The sequence below is a fragment of the Syngnathus scovelli genome, chromosome 7 (assembly GCF_024217435.2).
Source record: "Syngnathus scovelli strain Florida chromosome 7, RoL_Ssco_1.2, whole genome shotgun sequence".
NCBI classification, from domain to species: Eukaryota; Metazoa; Chordata; class Actinopteri; order Syngnathiformes; family Syngnathidae; genus Syngnathus; species Syngnathus scovelli.
In genome coordinates, this window is record NC_090853.1 from 769,030 (window position 1) to 787,579 (window position 18,550).

General features: G+C 44.1%; 2 protein-coding genes across 9 annotated transcripts; both read left to right on the forward strand.

Moving 5' to 3' along the window:
- The first annotated feature begins 4,467 nt into the window (after window positions 1–4,467).
- Window positions 4,468–9,002, forward strand: LOC125971802 (arfaptin-2). 6 transcript variants are annotated; one of them, XR_007482617.2, is made up of 11 exons: window positions 4,693–4,956; window positions 5,037–5,145; window positions 5,544–5,652; window positions 5,823–5,885; window positions 6,280–6,369; window positions 6,486–6,589; window positions 6,676–6,897; window positions 6,976–7,133; window positions 7,223–7,397; window positions 7,791–8,852; window positions 8,972–9,002. XR_007482617.2 is itself a non-coding variant. In XM_049724796.2 (10 exons), the coding sequence occupies exons 2-10, from the start codon at window positions 5,047–5,049 to the stop codon at window positions 7,944–7,946; spliced, it is 1,176 nt and encodes a 391-aa protein (XP_049580753.1). In that variant the 5' UTR covers window positions 4,468–4,601; window positions 5,037–5,046; the 3' UTR covers window positions 7,947–9,002. The 6 variants fall into 6 exon arrangements, 5 of the variants coding, with proteins under 5 accessions (XP_049580753.1, XP_049580752.1, XP_049580755.1 ...); XM_049724796.2 differs by lacking the exon at window positions 4,693–4,956 and adding an exon at window positions 4,468–4,601 and having other exon boundaries at window positions 7,791–9,002; XM_049724795.2 differs by having other exon boundaries at window positions 7,791–9,002.
- On the forward strand, window positions 8,006–18,326 carry fhdc4 (FH2 domain containing 4). Of its 3 annotated transcripts, none has more exons than XM_068651280.1 (13): window positions 8,006–9,060; window positions 11,911–12,012; window positions 12,649–13,141; window positions 13,490–13,551; window positions 14,090–14,192; window positions 14,651–14,736; window positions 14,809–14,909; window positions 14,976–15,046; window positions 15,116–15,227; window positions 15,317–15,383; window positions 15,455–15,572; window positions 15,645–15,809; window positions 15,913–18,326. In XM_068651280.1, exons 3-13 carry the CDS (start codon window positions 12,788–12,790, stop codon window positions 16,990–16,992), a joined length of 2,319 nt encoding a protein of 772 aa, XP_068507381.1. In that variant the 5' UTR covers window positions 8,006–9,060; window positions 11,911–12,012; window positions 12,649–12,787; the 3' UTR covers window positions 16,993–18,326. The 3 variants fall into 3 exon arrangements, with proteins under 3 accessions (XP_068507381.1, XP_049580750.1, XP_049580751.1); XM_049724793.1 differs by having other exon boundaries at window positions 8,311–8,443; XM_049724794.2 differs by lacking the exon at window positions 8,006–9,060 and adding an exon at window positions 11,679–11,833.
- The last annotated feature ends 224 nt before the right edge of the window (window positions 18,327–18,550 follow it).

Here is an 18,550-nt window from a genome sequence, read left to right on the forward strand (position 1 = left end):
ACGCCCGACGCTCTCTGCATTTGACGAGACTGGGTTTAATATTGCGCCATGGTCGTGGGAGGTCCGCTAGAAGCACACCAAAGTCAACGTCGGAGGTTTTACCGTCCTGACATGTATCTGGCACGGCAAGAAAGCAAGCTTATGCTAACTGATAGCGCTTCAACCGTGATCCAGATGCAGCATCAAAGCCGCGGGATCATTGCAAACAATAGGTTGAAGGTATAAATCATGTACGCTCCGGCCTTGCTTTTCAAAGGTTTGCATGGCAGCTCGAAGCTGTTGCTGTTAATTGCTGCTATGACAGCTAATTAGCTACATAGGGTGTGATTGCTTGTTTATTGGTGTGGACATCTGGCGTGTGCTTCGAGGCCTCGCTTTCTTCTGTCTCACTTTAAACAAAACATCAAGCTGCCATGTGAGGAGCACAAACATCATTTGTTAGAGTGACTCTCCTTTCCTGCCATGAAAGGGCATTACAGTAGCCCGATCGCTCCGTTTTATTTTTCACCTCACTCAAGTGGCAGAGAAGCTGCTGCTTGTATGTAATGAAAAATTTAAATGGAAAGATAAATACATTAATGAATAAATAAATTGTCCATTATTTCCTTTGGAGAAGATTTCAAATGCAGACCACAACCACTTGCTCATTTCTAAAAGTAAAACACTCTTTCAGTAAATTTGCTAACGACTTTTTAGCAGAGCATTGACTAATCCGCCCCAACGAAGTTACCTGCAGCCTCTGTGATGACAGGATTTCAGAGTGTCCCCTTGGCGGTCGTGTGTAATGTCGTTCTGAAGGGAAGATTAACCTGGAGCATCCAGGAGCGTTGGCCGCATCCGAATGAGCGGATATGATCGACACGCTTTGATCAAAGGAGAAAAAAGTTGGCGTGTGTCCCACAAATCACACATTTCCCTGACTGAGCGCTGCAAGTGACACTCGAGTTGCTCACTGGAATAATTTGCATTCCTTGCTGGATATTCTTGTGCTTGGACTCCTCTCACCAAATTTAGTTGTCATGAAGATGTGGCAATCTGGAAAAAACATGAACTTGAATTAATCCATATGATGACCTGCTCTTTCTTCTTCCTAATTACAGGAATCATGGTAGAACTAAATAAACCTTTTTTTTATGGGCACGCAGACGTTATGATTAAATAGTTATGGGAGCAATCATCATATGTACTTTGCATGCACGCATGTTGATTTTTTTTTTATCAGCGCTGGCCATCAGTCGCCATGGTAACACCCTAGACACCGTTCTTGTTATCGCAAAATCGTATAGTCAGCGGTGGTTCTGATTCCCAATTAGTGATGGTGAATGCACTCAGTGAGGAGCTCAAGCACAACAGAACCAAACGCATGCAAGGTCAGCCACTGGGCTTTTTCATCTATTTTGAATTAGCAGCAGCCCTCATGCTTTCAATGGGACTTATTACATTTCCACCGTTGCGCTCAAATTCCAATGACTGTTGTAACTTTGCTGAAAATGATTCATAATTGCCTTTTTCCTGACCGCAGATCCTGTCACGGTTCCCGGTTGTCTCATGAGCGGGATAACCTGCCCAGTAGGCCGCTTCCCTCCAGGTAAAGAAATGAGTGTGTGTGGGAGGGGAGGGGGGGGGCTCAAAAATCCCTTTTCCGAAAAGAGCGATATCTGGATGCTTGATGTAAGCATGATTCATAAGTACTTTTTTTTTTTTTTTTTTTAATGACTGTGTGTCTACATGACGTGATGTTCAACGTGACTTGTTTCTTCCATTGAAGGGTTGATTGAAATCTGGATTATGAGATTGTTTGACAGTTACTTCAAGTCACTTGGTTTTCATTTAGTTTTTAAACATTGTACTTTTCTGTGTCATTTTGAAATGACGTCAAAGACCTCAAAGAATAGCATTAATAAAAGAAATGCAGCATATTTTCAAGGCGGTGCTGTGGTTCTACAGAGAAGTTGGTTTTTTTCATTTTTTTTTCATGATCATCTCTTGAGCACAGTGGGAGGTTGTAATACAGAAATGTGTGTATATATTTCAGTTCATCTTCACAAGGCTGAGTTCAGCAAAAAGCACCAAACTGCGTGCTAAAGAGACTCAAGCGCACTTTTGCAGCGCTTCTAAAATCTTGTACCTGACATATTTACTAAATAATTGTCAGGCCTTGTTTGCTTGCTTTTCATGTGGCAATAAGACATCTATCTCTCAGTTGTTTGGGGACTCTTGTGTAAATAATAGAAAATGTCTTGGCAGCCGAGGAGGGCACTCAGACAGGTTTGATGCATTGTTTGGACAAAGTTATATCCGCAGGCTGTTTTCTCTGTCTGCTCCCTCTCCAAACATTTCATCTAATAAATTTCGTAGTACTGCTCACACGGCAGTATTTCGTAAAGTTGGGTGATAAATGTTTGTTCTTCTTGTTGAATCACACGCAACCATTTGGAAGTTGTCTTTAGTACTTGTATACACTCTGCCAGTAGGGGACGTTGCTGAATATTGAGGCCAAGACTTTTAAGACATTTATTCGTCTTTTTTTTTTTGCCCCTATCGACTTTGAATGACAAAAATCGCAATTGTGCCTATGAACATTTAACCCAAATTTGGAACCAAAAGCTCTCAAACGTTTGTTTTGAATGGTCTTGGCTTTTACTTGTTAAAAATTATATATTGATCACAAAGCGAACAAAATGGTTCAGCCATAAACGGGACACCAATTATGTTCGTTAGTCAGACTCAGAAGAACTCATATATTGTATTTAAACCTGGACAGTTTGTGGGCCGTGAATAATGCAGAGGTCAAAGGTTGTACTGGGAAAGGCTGAAGGACGTTGAGGCGGCCCCTCAGCCAAAAGACGCAAAGTCAAAACATACCCTTTCAATCAGTCAAAGTGGAACTAAAGCAACTTTGAGATGTTTGGCTTTGAGCAAATCTCAACAGCAACATTATTTACCTTCTTCCTTTATGGGATTTGACTTCCTGCCCGCACGTATACGGCTTATACACGTGTACAACGGCTGTGTGTGTACGTTGTCGGAAACGAGATTGAGGCTCACAGTCGTGGACTTATTTGAAAATGATTCATTATTATTCATACGAGCACTTCAACAGACACCCTTGAGGTTTGGAGGCGCTATCACAAGGGCAAGGCGTAGTAGTCGTCACTCAGGCGAGGATAATAACTCTTTCATTTGAGATGTTCCATTCATCCCCCCCAACTCTGCCTTCTCGCTTACATCTCACCTCTGGGCGGTCACTCGCCGCATGAGGTGCTCTGAAACAGAAGAACATACATTGGATATTGTATTTTTTAATACATGTATGCTAACAAGAAGGAGTCAAGTGGGAAAATAAAAAATCAAAAAATCCAGACAGTTATGATCTCTGACCTGACTTGAAGCATGGGGAATTACACTTTTTTTTATATTTTGTTCAAAACAACCCCGACATGTAAGTTCTCTTAACCCAAAGGAATATAGTAAAATAGTGCTGTTGCAGAAGCAAAGAAGGGGGAGATGGGGTGCAGTAAAACTAAGCACTACTATGCTTGGGAAAAATGTCCCTTGTAGCAAATCTTCAATTTAAGCACTTTCACAACGTTTGAAAGCCATATTCGCTCCACACTGCTTTCCCTGATTGAAATAAATGAGGCACATTAGTACAATTTGGCTCTATCGGTCTATCTCTAAAGACAACTGCAATCAGGAAGAGAGGCGGGATTATAATAATAATCAAAAATTGCAATTTCCTTAGAAGTTGATGTTTAGATAGGGCATTTAATCATCCATTCATCCATTTTTCATACCGTTTATCCTCATTAGTCTCGTGGGGAGGAGCTTATCCTTCCCTGGGCTGTTTCAAATTCACAACTTGAGATTTTTAAAATGCATATACCATGCATGTGTTTGGAATGTCCTTCCAACTAGTCAGAGTACCTGGACACATGGGAAAGCATGCAAACTAAAACAGGATGGCCGGATCCAAGGTTTGAACCGTGTTGAGCTATTTAATCAGTATGATTAAAAAAAAAAAAAAGAAGAAAATACACATTGGAAACAGATACATTACTCTCAGTGTCATAACAACTAAGGCTTAGGTGCTTATGCGTTCTCAAGTACAGTAACTGTAAGATGCATTATTTGTAGCTGCTTGGGTGTTTAGTAGGTGATTCCAGGGAGGACAACACAAAAATGGAATCACCAATAAATTAATAATGATAACAATTATTATTATTATTATTATTATTATTATTATTATTATTATTATTATTATTATTATTATTATTATTATTATTATTATTATTGTTGTTATTATTATTATTATTATTGTTATTATTATTGTTATTATTATTATACACCAGAATACTTTGACTATTTTATTGAAAAAGACTACCACAACGACATTGGTAGCGTCTATAACGAGGAAACACTGACACCTTCAGCATAGAATGCCATACTACAGTTTAGGGAAAACGTGACGTCAGCACAGCACGACGTGGACAACGGAGCAGAAGGGCGGAAAAGGCTTGAAGATGATGCTCTTTCAAACTAATGGTGTAGTTTCTCGATATACGATCCTAGACCACCAGTAAACTTTCAAACGAATACTGGTGAGTATTTGACGTATCTTGTAAAATCTACATTGGATTAAAAGTGCTAAAAGGCCGATTAAGGTGTCTTCGAAAATAGTAAAACTTTTATTGCGAAGTGACGTTAAAGCCGCTGCTTGGCTGGATGCAGGGATTTTCAGGATGAGTTGTATGGAAAGAGGCAGATCATGTAAACAGCAACCATGGATGTAACGTTGATTCATTAGAAAAGTCGGTGCCTTTTCTGCTCTTTATTACATTCGTCCGCGAAGCTTGACTTTTCTTTGGGACGAACAAGCTGCCAGCCAGATTTAAGCTAGCTGTCACATAGCCAGAAGCCACATCAGCTGCCGTTAGCAATCAGCGTAGCATCAACGTAAGACAGCTATGCTCGTTTGTGTAGTACTTACACTCTACAATTGCCTATTATTATTATTATTATTTGTATCTTTTCAGACATTTTGTCATGGCGGAGGGCATCATGAGCAAAGCAGCCACTATGGAGATTCCCATTAACAGTAATGGAGACACTGGGACTCAGCCAGAGGATGACAGTCTGGAGCAGGTCAGTTAGTGTGTTGTTTGTTTGTTTGATGGAATCTCAAACGTCACGTTGCAACACAATCTATTCATCCCACAGTGGTACACTGATTTACAAGCTTCAATTGTTCCATGACTCACATCAGTTTCGCCCATTGAAATAAGATGAAATGTCCTTTGCCTTTTCCACCTCACCCCAAAGTTTGTTTTTAATTAATCAAAATACAGCTCTGTCTTTTACTTGGAAAGAAAAGCAATAAACATGATTGTAAATGAATGAACTACTTCAATAAATTGCACAGTTTAGTTTTTGCTTCCTCTTTGCGTTGTTTTTTTTTTTTTTTAAATCGAGGATGTACTCATGTGTAGGCACCATCAGACTCAACTGAGTTCACACGCATCATTCAGTTGTTTGTGGATCAGGATTTGCAGCAGGTGATGGTGTCGGGGCCCAACCTGAACGAAACCAGCATCGTCTCGGGAGGTTACGGCGGTCCGGCGGGGGGCATCATTCCGACCAGCACCATCAAAGGTAGTGGCCGCAACATCATTGCCTTTTCATTCCCACCACTTAACACCGATGAGTTTTTAAATAGCCTTCGGGCAGCCACAACAAATGGAGGCTCCGTGATGACTCTGATTCGCAGTCACTGTACGTGTGCTGACGTCCAGGCGGCGGCCTTGTATTACCATATCTTATAGGGCCAGCCATTCGTTTCAACCCCGAATATTTGGACAGAAGAGGTGCCCATGTGCCTGCGCCAGGTGTCTGTACATTCTGTAGCTGTTTCTCAAAATTAACCCCTTCAGTCTTTTTTTTTTGTAAAACGTCTCCTACTTGGATGAAAGGACTTGCAGCCTTGCTCGCATGCCTACATTGGCAGTTGAGGGCAAATATTGGAGCCTTAAAAGATGCACTAACCCAATATGAGCATTTGTTTGTTATACTCGCTTGTATTGAATGCTATCGATAAGACCGACTGTCGTTGCCGTTTGCATCTCATCCATTAACTCCATTCTTCCATGTTTCTTGAGTGCATGACAAAAAAAAACCACACGCATGCTAGCCATGTCTTCATCCGCTCATACCAAAAAGACACATTTCCCTTTCAAAGCTTTTCTCACCCATGCCCCCCCCGCCCCCCCATGCCCATGGCAGACATCCGCATGAAATCCCGGGCCGCCAGCTCGCCCACCGGCCAGCCGGTTGCCGGTCGACTGGCGCAGCACGGCAGCGAGCAGCTCTCAGGTATCATCTCTGAAGTCAGTCACCATCTCCTCCTTCCCTCATTGCCATGGCTCATCGTGTCCATCGTGAATGTCACGAGACGGCGCTTATATGGCAGCGTTTTTTTTTTTTGGAAGGCTCCTCAAACCATAGCACCTGCACCGCGATGGAAGAAGTGTCTCGTGGCGTGGCAGTGGAGAAGCTGGACAGTGTGAAGAAATGGGGCATAAACACATATAAGGTAACAAGCTACTGCTAAGCCGTTGATTTAATTCCAATTGGTAATATTTCATCCTCGTTTTTTTTCCATGGACGCGTGTCCCTCAGTGCACCAAGCAGATGTTCTCGGAGCGCTTTGGCCGAGGCTCGCGGACGGTCGACCTGGAACTGGAGGCTCAGATCGACGTGCTGAGAGACACCAAGAGCAAGTACGAGAACATCCTCAGGCTGGCCACGGCGCTCACAAGCCACTTCCAGAGCATGGTGCAGACGCAGCAAGCTCTCGGGGACACCTTCACCGACCTCAGCCAGAAGTCGCCCGAGCTGCAGGTAGCCCACAGTGCAAATTTTGCTTGAATTTTCCATTTAAGACAAATAAAGAACAAGGATGCTGCCCCCACCCTCCAGGATGAGTTTGGGTATAACGCAGAAACTCAAAAACTATTGTGCAAGAACGGCGAGTCCCTGCTGGGTGCCATCAACTTCTTTGTGTCCAGCATTGACACTTTGGTCAACAAAACCATGGAGGACACCTTGATGACCATCAAGCACTACGAAAACGCAAGGTAACGCCGAATTCTTGAATCTTGGATAAGGACGGGCGTCCTCTCGCGCGCTTCCCCGCAATGTGACAGCCTCCGTCTCGTGCGCTCAGGTTGGAGTTTGACGCCTACCGCTCTGACTTGGAAGAGCTGAGTTTGGGCCCCAGGGACAGCGCCGCCATGGTCCGCATCGACATGGCCCAGCACGAATACCAAGTGCACAGGGACAAATACGAGCGGCTGCGCAGCGACGTCACCATCAAGCTCAAGTTCTTGGAGGAGAACAAGGTTTGCTGCCTTCCACTTTGCCTATTAAATGAAGCATTTCCCCATTTGAGAACTGGTTTTCCAACATTTAAAAACCCTAGGACTAAGTGAATTTTCCAAAGCGAAACCAAGGTTTGGAATTTTCAAATCACTTTCTGGGTTGCTGACCGGTCAGAGCGAGAACTGCATTGGTCTTTAATGTTTTAATTCTCAGCAAGACTCAGTTTTCAACCAGAATCCATTTCCAAACTAATAAAAAGTTGCTTTGTCAGCATTGGCTGAGTTGATTTGTTGGATGTTTTTGGCACCGTCTAGTGGCGGTGTGTCGGAAGCTCACGCACGTCACAAAGCAAAAATAAAAACATCAAAAACGAGCTTGCTGGTAGGTAATATTTAGATGTGTGTGTGTCCCAGGTGAAAGTGATGCACAAGCAGCTGCTGCTTTTCCACAACGCCATCTCGGCCTACTTCGCCGGCAACCAGCAGCAGCTGGAACAAACTCTGGTGCAGTTCAACGTCAAGTTGAAGCCGCCTGGGGCCGACAAGCCGTCCTGGCTTGAGGAACAGTGACAGGTGGTCATTGCGGGATCAGCACAGAAAATATGGAAAGTCTCCTTTTTTTTTTTTTTTGTAGTCTTCGCTTGTTCTATATTATCAGCACGAGTTCTGTTTTTATTTAAGCCACACACTATTCTTATTCTTGGATGAACCATTCATTTTTCTGTATATAAGAGTATGTAAAGTCTAGAATTTTTTTTTAGTGGAGATGGCTCTTGGGCATTTTAGTCTTTTTTGTTGTCGCCACATTTTTTTTTAGAACGGTACATGATACTTTATTATTTTGCATAACAAATGAGACATCTAGGGATCCAAGCAATGCAGTTGCGTCTCTTCTTCGTCATTATGATGATTCTTGGAGGCCACCAACATTTTCCTTTCATCTCAAGAATAGACAAGGGAAGCCCAGGTCATTTCTAGAGCTTCTTTCAAGACAAACGTTTGTCCAATCGCTACCAAATTTGAACTTGGTAATTTGGATACAAGGACGACAGGAAATGATGAGAAATGTAAGTTCAATTAGTGCATTTATTTATAGCTGTTGTGGTTCAAAGTGGCCATTTTGATGGCTTATTTACCACCGAATTTGAATTTTGTGAGAAGTGCAAATTTTCTGCCTTTCGTGCGGGCAGAGCATGTTTGAGTCACTCCCAGCCACAGAATGAAGCGCAAATTTCATAGACACAAATGTACAGGACATGCAATAAGTGCTTTCATTTTTGTTAGCTTTGTGGTATAGCCGCTTCGGCTCTTGTTTTACATGATGAGATGAAACATTGTGTGCGCGTGTGTGTATACATATCGAGTCAATCCCGCCCGCGTGTGTAAAACCTTACACAGTGCTTTGGGGGAATTCAGCACTTCCGGACTATCTACTGACATTTAATGGACCCAATTCTTGGACCGAAATGAGCAGAGGTCAGTACTTTGAGCAAATTGTTACACGGGCGGGCCGTTTTCGCTGTTTTTCCTAGCTATCTATTTATCCACGTGTGCAGAGAGCCTTGTATTTTCACGTCTTTGTCCTTGTTGTGCAGCTCCCAAATAAAAGTGGATGACTTTGTTCCATTTAAATGAACAATTGATGCGAATGTTGAAGAAACCGCCTGCGATAACAACAAAAGTGGCAAGTCTCACGTCATCTTTTCTATGGACTTAATGTGCATGTTTATTATGTATGCCGTTGTTGCATGCGGCTTTGTTGTGGGTATTTTTTTTTTCTACTTAAATGTTACTCGTGTACACTACAGTGCATTTAAAGCTGATATGCTGTACAATTACATTTCTCAGTTGTTGTCAGCTGACGTGATGTTTATTATCCACCCCGCCTAAAACATCCAATCTCTGCTTTTAGATAGCGCTTCGTAGCATTAAAGGCCTTTCAGTTAATTATCGAGATTACAGATTGATTTTTTTTTTCATTACAGCGGTCAGCAACCCTAATTCATTGTCAAATCATAATGGTGATCATAACTTTACTGACCCTTCTGCAGAGCATGACTTTTTAAATTGGGTTGCTCAAATTTTAACAGCTACACTTTGGCTTTCTGCAGATCTTAAATCAGCTTGCAAATCTTGACATTGTCCCCCATGAAGTGATTATACATGAGCACGTAATCTGCATTGAGGTGAATAATTACATTTTAATCCCATCTTCACTATCTCCCATCTTGAGGTACCGTATTTTCCGGACTATAAGTCGCTCCGGAGTATAAGTCGCACCAGCCATAAAATGCCCCAAAAAGTGAAAAAAAACATATATAAGTCGCTCCGGAGTATAAGTCGCATTTTGGGGGCAATTTATTCGACAAAATCCCACACCAAAAACAGTCATGAACGAGCAACAACAGGCTAAACGATAGCAACAACAGGCTAAACGATAGGTATGCTAACGTGACAAACACAAACAAAGAGCTGAGAACGGGCCTGACGTAACATATAGAGTGATTAAGGACAACTATTACATGAATAACATGTTTATAAAACCATCAGTGTCACTCCAATTCATTAAATAGCAACAACAGGCTAAACGATAGGTATGCTAACGTGACAAACTCAAAGAAAGAGCTGAGAACGGGCCTGACGTAACATATAGAGTGATTAAGGACAACTATTACATGAATAACATGTTTATAAAACCATCGGTGTCACTCCAATTCATTAAATAGCAACAACAGGCTAAACGATAGGTATGCTAACTTGACAAACACAAACAAAGAGCTGAGAACGGGCCTGACGTAACATATAGAGTGATTAAGGACAACTATTACATGAATAACATGTTTATAAAACCATCGGTGTCACTCCAATTCATTAAATCCATCGATCGATCTTTGTCAACAATGGGTGCGCACGGCTGAGGGCGCTTGCGCTTCAAAATATTCCACAGGCTCATATAACGATAGATAAACTATATTTTAAATAACTATAATACAAGCCAATAATATTATCAAACCATCCGTGCACTTTAATTCCATTAAATCCATCGATCAAATTCCTCGTCCTTTGTCAACATCGCCGCGCGTGCGCCCTGACGTCACCCTCGTCTTTATTCCACAGATCTACTATATAACTATATTGTAGCATTAACAAAGTACAAGGATAGACGTAGGTTTGGTAAACGGCTCTTTATTAAACAAAACAAACTTCCAAGCGTGTGGCGGCGTGGACTTCCAGACAGACCGGGCGTGCGTAATGGCCATGTCCGAGCCCCGCGCACCGTTCGCGGACAACCACTCGGCCGATCGTCGGCCCCCGACTCAGTAGAGACCGGGCGTGCGTAAAAGCCATAATAGTTTTTCAAACCTTCTATGTCACTCCAAATCCTTAATTCCTTCAAACTCTTTGTCCTCCGTGTCACTTAGAAATGATCACCGCTAATGATGCCGGTCGTCCTTGTGTGGGCACGTTTGTATGTAAACAACCGGCGCGCCGCGCTACTGACGTCACTTGAAATAGTAATCCATTGGTACATCACGGTTCTCCAAACTTTCTTTCTGCTGCTCGATTACTGTTTTCAGCTGCATATTTTACAACTTGAAGTTTGTAACCTGCAAAATATGAGTTTCTTTTTGGTGCCATTTTTCTTAAGCCCACCCAGTTGATGAGTCACGGCCAACGGTAAAATTTAGAGCGCCCTCATCCAGTTTCGTCTGAAAATATAATTTTTTTTGGTTGTTTTATCAAAGTCAAAGTCTGCTTTATCGTCGATATATTTTTTTTATATACTAAGACACACAAAGAGATTGAAATTACATTTCCTCTATCCCTCGGTGAGATAGTACACATATGCATACAAGCAACACAAAAAAAACCAAGAAGGCACTAACAATGAATAAATAAGAGTATTGAATAAATGATAAATAAACAAATAATAATAAATAATAATAATAAATATAAGAGGAGCAAAAATGGAGCAAGTGTACATACAGCAGACAGTGGACTTGGATATGGTGCTTTAAAGTGTTAATTGCTTTATTTGATGTTTTCTCTATTTTTTATGTTTTGAATATGTTCAAGATAAAGAAATAAAAGCATGTGAAGTGATCAACTATACTAAAAATAACATGGGAAGTGGTCAACTATACTTGTAAGTGATGTCTTAATGATCAAGTAAAAATTTGTGAAAAAAAAACATATATAAGTCGCTCTTGAGTATAAGTCGCCCCCCCATCCAAACTATGAAAAAAACCGCGACTTATAGTCCGGAAATTACGGTATTTTGAAATCACCGACGAGTGAAGGAGCCGTGTGTGTGTGCCTTTAAAACAAATCAATATTCATCTCCCGTATCTTTGAAGCGCAACTCATCACGTTGCTGGAGTCCATAAATCCAGCCCAGTGCTCACAGTCCAACCACTCGCATAACAAGTCAAGGAGGTCCGGCAGAGATCCCAGAGGTGCTCCTTCCCAACGAAGGTGAGCACACACTCCCTCTGCCGCCTTCTCTCCATGGGCGTATCCTTCTCTGTTCCAGGGAAGAGGAATTGCGACACTCCTTCAAGTTTCAGCACGAGAGGAGCCAGTCTGGAATGGAAAACTAGGAAGCTGGGCATATTTTTAAGCAGAAAAAGCAAAGGTGAGTTACTGTTTACAAGTTGATTCCGTGGCATGATTTAGTCATGTGATTGCTCTTTTTTACCTTACCTTACCTTACTGATGTTATCTTTGGCATATCATCCACCTACTGTTGTCAAAAACAGTGGTACCAAAATTGACTGTGTTAGGAAAAGTTTGAAATGTTCAAAAGTGAATCTTTACTGTCAATTGTATCTAATACGTGTTTTGATAAGTTGTTACAGTGAAAACAAACTTACAGCTGCACACAAAATAGTTTTCCTTATTCGCTGACAGCTTGTGTGAGAGAAAAAAAAAATGCCTTGCTAGCAACAGCTTGACTGTTTTGCTATCAAAGCAACGGCTTCCCGTAGCAATTTGCTCAAGTACAGTCTTTAACTATTTGACTAGTTGTTTGTAGCAAAATAAAAGATCAGTTAATAAAAAATACAGTAAATTTGTTTTTGTTGATGCTGCTGTGAGGTAACGGCGCAGTATTGGATGCCAAACAGTGAGACAAAATATTGTCGCATCAAGATTTACTAACAAACGCAACTACAATATGGCTGGCTTTATGAATGCAGTTTCAAACGACTAAATTGAATGTGGTCTTTGTACTCCCAATGTCATAACTTCCCCACACCCTTTTATTCCCTAGAATGAATGCGTCACTCTCAGTGCCGTTTGGAACGCTCCCGTTGCAGCCAAGACCAATGAAATCAAAACAACGACGTGCCGGCGCCGGGCTTCCTCACGCGTAGCTGAGAAGACGACCGCGCCGCCGAATCCCCATCGAGATGGAACCCGGCGATCCTCTGCCGCCGCCGCCACCTCCTCCTCCTTTACTGCCTCCTCCTCCCCCACCGCCACCGCCGCCGCCGCCGCCCCCCGGTCCGGGCAGCTCGAAACTAGAGCGTCGGGGTTCCAGGATGCGCAACTTCAACTGGGAGACCATCCCCAAGCACACGGTGATGGGCAAGCACAACATCTGGACGGCGGATCAGGCGGACGGCGACTACGAGCTGGACACGGAGCACATAGAGGAGCTCTTCAGTCATAAGCGGGCCCAGCAGCAGAACCAGCAGCAGCTTGCCACCCTGGGCCGCCACGGCGCCAGGGGCCCGCTGGCTGCCGCCTCCGGGGCAGAACTGGTGAGTGCGGACGGATGGACCGGCTAAGTTGAAAGAAACAGCGGTGGTAATAAAAAGCATCAGAGCATTGCGTGAACACGGCGCACTAGAAAAAAATGCTAACCCGCTATTACGTAACGGATCAGCAATGTTATCTTTTCTTCACTCGGTGTGTGTTTGCTTAAGGAAGGTCACATGAGAACCTTCTGATGTTGGCTCAATTTTGTCACAATAGTTCCCAGGTGGAGGTTAAAATATCTCAAAAGCATATTTTGAGCTTCTCACTGACAACAGCCAGCCACTTTTGAAGATTGTTGCTACTATGTGAGCTCGGCGGCATTCAAAGTAACCTTCTGCTGCCGTCTTTAGGTGTCCATCCTGAGCGCCAAGAGGAGCATGAACATTGGGATTTTCCTCAAGCAGTTCAGGCGGTGAGTCTCTCACAGCGCTAACGGCGAAGCGCGACTGCGTCACACTCGCGTGTCCCGGCAGGCCCGATCGACCTGAGATGAGAAGCATGTTGCTTACGGCTATCAAGTGCGCATTCTACAACGTATACCATCAAAGTGTAGCAATGCTTCTGAATGTTTTTTTCCATCTTGGGAGTAGCCCAACTTCCTGACATTTTGTCGCAAGCAGCAGTTTTATTTTGGAGTGAACTTGTGACACTCCGCCACTAGGGGGCGGCAGCAAAGGTCAAGGTGAAAATAACTTGAAATGAACTTGACATGCTATTGATGTGTTTTTTTTTTTTTTTTGAGTGGATTATTAGTGTTTGCATTCATTTCATTGATTAATAGGAGGATGAAGTGGTTTCAAATGAAAATGTTGTTCAGCAGAGCTCGCTTGTTGAGGCTTGTTGGCGTAACTGGCGGTCCAACCTCAATACAACAAATAATTGTGGATAATTGATGTGACATCACTGGTGAGCCTCACCTCCCTTTCTTCTCTGCGCTCCTCAATCCACAGGCCTGTCACTGACATGATTGAGGAAATCAAAGCGGGAAAAGGCCTCGGTTTTGGCCCCGGGAAACTTCGGGAGCTGCGTAAACTGCTGCCAGAGGACGGCGAGGTACTCGCCAAAGCTTTTCACGTCAACTCGAGCCGCATTATTGTTAGATCTCGTTAACCATTAACGGCAGGACACACATTGATCGAAGCACATTGCAAAAGTTTTCCTTTCTGAAGAGTTGACAGAGAAATGGATTGTTGCTATCTTTAACACATAAGATGTAATAATCTGCTTTGCGTAAATAATTGATGGAACACATTGCCATTAGCCTTTAGTACACTTTTGAAGAGTTTCTAAGTTGTTTTTGCTAACGTTGTTGACATTAGGCTGGCTATCGAGGATTTATCAATGATTTATTTATTATAATTATTGTTTTGTAAATTGATGACTACGTATCTTGTCAATGTTTTAAGATGTTGTTGCATTTGTAAATTAAGATTTGCGAGAATTCTGTCACAAAATATTGATTTTGATCAAATGACTCCGTTGACTTAAGATCTCGGTGAAAATGTCCACAGGTGAAAGAGCTGCTTAAATTTAGCGGCGACCAAACGTCCCTCCCGGACGCCGACCTCTTCATGCTGATGCTGATCCGGATCCCCGGGTGAGAGCTCCAGGTTCTTTTGCAAGTGACGGAATGAAGCTTTACAATTGGAGCCTTTTTACGTTGTGTCAGGTATGAGGAGCGTCTGAGCAGCTTGGTCCTTAAGGAGGAGTTTTTCCCCATCATGGCTGAAATGAGAGGATTCATTGGCACTTTGAAAGCTGCTGCAAACGGTGCGCTACTTTGAACGTCAAAACTAATACGTTGCGCAAACTTATACAAATTGTTTGTTTTCTTAGAGCTTCTGGATTCTGACAGCTTGCACTCAGTCATCCGGCTGGTTTTGAAAACGGGCAATTACATGAACGCCGTGAGTGAGCGTGACTCTGCCGTTGTCCGTTCTTTGCGTGTTTGTGAGCTCGGCTTGTTTGGACGACAGGGCGGATACGCCGGCAGCGCAATCGGCTTCCGGATGGCATCCCTGCTCAAGTTGGCGGACACCAAAGCAAACAAGCCCGGCATGAATCTAATGCACTATGTGGTGATGGCAAGTGGACGCTTTCGTCAAGTTGCCGAGCAAGCGGTTTTTTTTTTTCTTTTCATTTGGCTAAATGCGATTGCCGTGATTCCCCACAGCAAGCTCAGAATGTCGACGTGGAGCTACTTAACTTTGCCAAACATCTCGCTCACGTCAAAGCCGCAGCAAGGTAAACACGCTAACTTCTAAAAAGAAAAAAATTGCAATTGAAAATGTATCGTTCCACCTTTTTGCTCGCAGGATCAATCCGAGTGAGCTCGAAGCCGAGTTCGATCGGCAAGTCAAGAAAGTGAACGACGCCAAAGCCAATACTTTGAAGCAGGAAGACCTCAAGGCTCAAATGGAGGATTTCCTCCAAGTGAGAATCGTCTGTCGCTCGCCCGCCAACCGACTCTTATCGGGCCGCCGCTAAGCGCTGCTCTCGGTTCAGGATGCCGAGGCCTGCTTGGACGAGGTGCAACGGGATCTGCGAGAGCTTCAGTCCACCAGCGACTCGGTGGCGGAGTACTTCTGCGAAGACCCCAGCAAGTTCAGACTGGAGGAGTGTTGCTCAATCTTCGACTCCTTTTGCGAGAAGTTTCTGCGGGCCATGCAGGTTAAGCCCATGTTCTGACGTGCTAGAAAAAAAGAATGGGCAAAAGTTGAACTGAGGTCTGATGGGTTGAATTTTTGTTTTGTTTTCTTTCTTTCTTCCTCAGGAAAACACAGCCCGGGAGAAGGCGGAGGTGAAACGACGACACCAGAAGCGTCTCCAAAGCGCCGCCAAGCGCAGATCCACGGCCACCTGCTCAGTCAGAGACAAAGAAATGGAGGGCATCGCTTTGGAGTCCATCCTGCAAAACGTCCTGACCAACCGGCTCCAGAGGAGACGCTCGGGACGCCCCTTGTCCACTCACGGCTTCCCCGCCGGAGCCGGCGCCAGCCCTCAGTCAGGAAGCCTCTCGGAGATGACTTCGCAGCCCGAGCTCAAATGTCTGGAATCTTTAAAGGCCGGCGTCACGGCCAAGAAAGAGTGGAACTCCGCTGCCGAACTCACCACAACTCCCCACCGACCAGCGGACGGCTCGGACGACGACACTCACCAAAAGAATCAGGGAGAGGATCTACGTCGTGCCGCTGAGGAATCGAGCGGCGGGAATCCCAGCAGTCCTTCCTCGCCTCGCACGTTCTCCGCTGCCACGGACAGCGACGAGGAGAACCTCCAGGACAATAACGAGGAGGAGGCCCAAAAACTGCGTGAGGCCTCCAAGAAGGTTTTGTTCTACCAGAAAAGCCGGGGCAGCGTCTCCTCCACGGAGTTTCCTGTGGAAAATCCCAAGTTGGCCAAGACCCGTCAGCGGACTTTTGACATGGAAACCGACCGGTACCCCGGAGACCCGACAAACGAGGATCTGGTCAAATTCTTGCTCAGCTCATCGCCTCCGTCCAAGTGTAATATTCCCCGCCGCCACACGCTGCCGGTCAAAATCAAGAAGGAGGCAGAGGACGACGATGACGACTTGTGGGACACCGAGCAGGAGACCGAGCGAGGTTCTGACTTAACCAACCTACCTCAAAAACGAGATTCTCAGGCCGGCGAGGGAAGGCTGAGCCTTACGCAACCCCTCGGCCAAGACAAGGAGCAAAACTACGAGGGAAATGGCGAAAGTGTTCCATCCAATAATTCGTGGAGCAAGTCGGAATCCTCAGGACTCTTTTATGGCATTTTCAAGCGCCTCAGCGACATTGGTAGGCAGCAGGCGGTCAAGGAAACTGCTCATCTCGGCACGGATGTGTAAGGACGCAAATGAATCTGAAATGATGAGCTCGTTGGTCTCTAAAATGCCGCCATTGCACGAGTTCAAGCCACAGAATCCATTTTTTGGCTCATTGCCAGCTTGACGTCATGGTGGAGAGGATGAAGATTAGGGACCAATGTATGGATGTGCACGAATGTGAGGAGGGGGGAGTTGGGACTACATAGAGAAGAGAGCCATTTTAAGTTTTAGGGAAAGTGTCGTGTGGTAGAAGAAAGAAGTTGTTGATGAGGTCAGCCTGTTGGAGAGAGAACGGCTTGGATAGGATTCAAAATAAGAGGGACAGCCGAGCTTTGTTGGTGTTTTGGCGACATGACCCGTTCAGAAGAAAGAAAGAGTATGTTGGAAGAAGGATGCTGAGGATGCAAGTGAGGAAGAAGGTTGTGGATGTAGCGAAGGAAGACTTGAGGGTCGTTGCTGTTCTGTTCAAGAGGAAAAGGATGACGTGCAGTGCAGTGGACACTCCTAACTCGGGTCAGAGGACTCCCGCTGAAGAAGCTGGGCAAAGTTGTCCAGGAGTGGAGGGTGTTGTGTTTTTGCGCAAGCCAACCTTGATTACGATGAAAATGAACTCTGTTGCAGGACTGGGTGCTACCGCTAGATGGCAGCATATTACAGTCCTATGGAAAGACCAAGCTATTGGTCAGTCTTAATTGGAATGCATGTTGGACGCTAGAAAATATTTCTACATCCCACGTTAAGTGTTTTTATATTCTCGAAATGTTCATTTAAAATTGTAATTCAACAGTTTTTCTCACTTCTATATTGTCCCCCAGTGATGTCATCAGATGAGCTTTTGCTTCTGCACAATTCAGCCTTTGTTTTGTGTGTGTGTGGGGGGGGGGGGGGGGCGGGCTTAATTAAATGGGTCAGTGGTACAAAGGCTGCCTGTCAGATGAGACGTGTTACGAGCGCCGCAGTTTAGTCAGCCCACCAAATAAACAAACACCTGACGCTCAGGGAACATGTCAGCTTTTAACTTGCGCCGCGCTCGCTACTCCTGCCAGCCAATCTCTGGTGTCGAACAATCTCCGGGGCAGATTTCTTCCTTCGAGCCGTTACAGTCAAGCAAGTCAAGCATCGAAATAAATACAACTTTATCACATACACTCACTGAAAGCTGCACAGCCAAAAGAAAATTAAAAAGTGAATAAGCTTAATGGGATACATGATAACAATATTGAAGATTACGTTGTAAATGTAGGTCACTGCTTGGGAATGGTAACACAATACTGTACTGCAATCGCATTACAATGTCACTGTATTTAGATGTGTCATTTATTTATACTACCATAATAAACATTGTGGCACTATTACCTCTGATTTTGTAAAAGTGTAACTTACCCAACACATACCTATGTGCATATTAAATATTTCCAGTTGCTTAGCTCTCGGTGTAACTAATACAAAAGTGCATATGCCGTAAGGTTGTTCAATGTCATCCTCACTTTATGTGTACGGGCTCTAAGATGTGGCAGATTGCGGCGGCCATGTTGTCGGCGCTCCGTGCCGTACGGAGGCAGTCGCCATGGCAACGAGG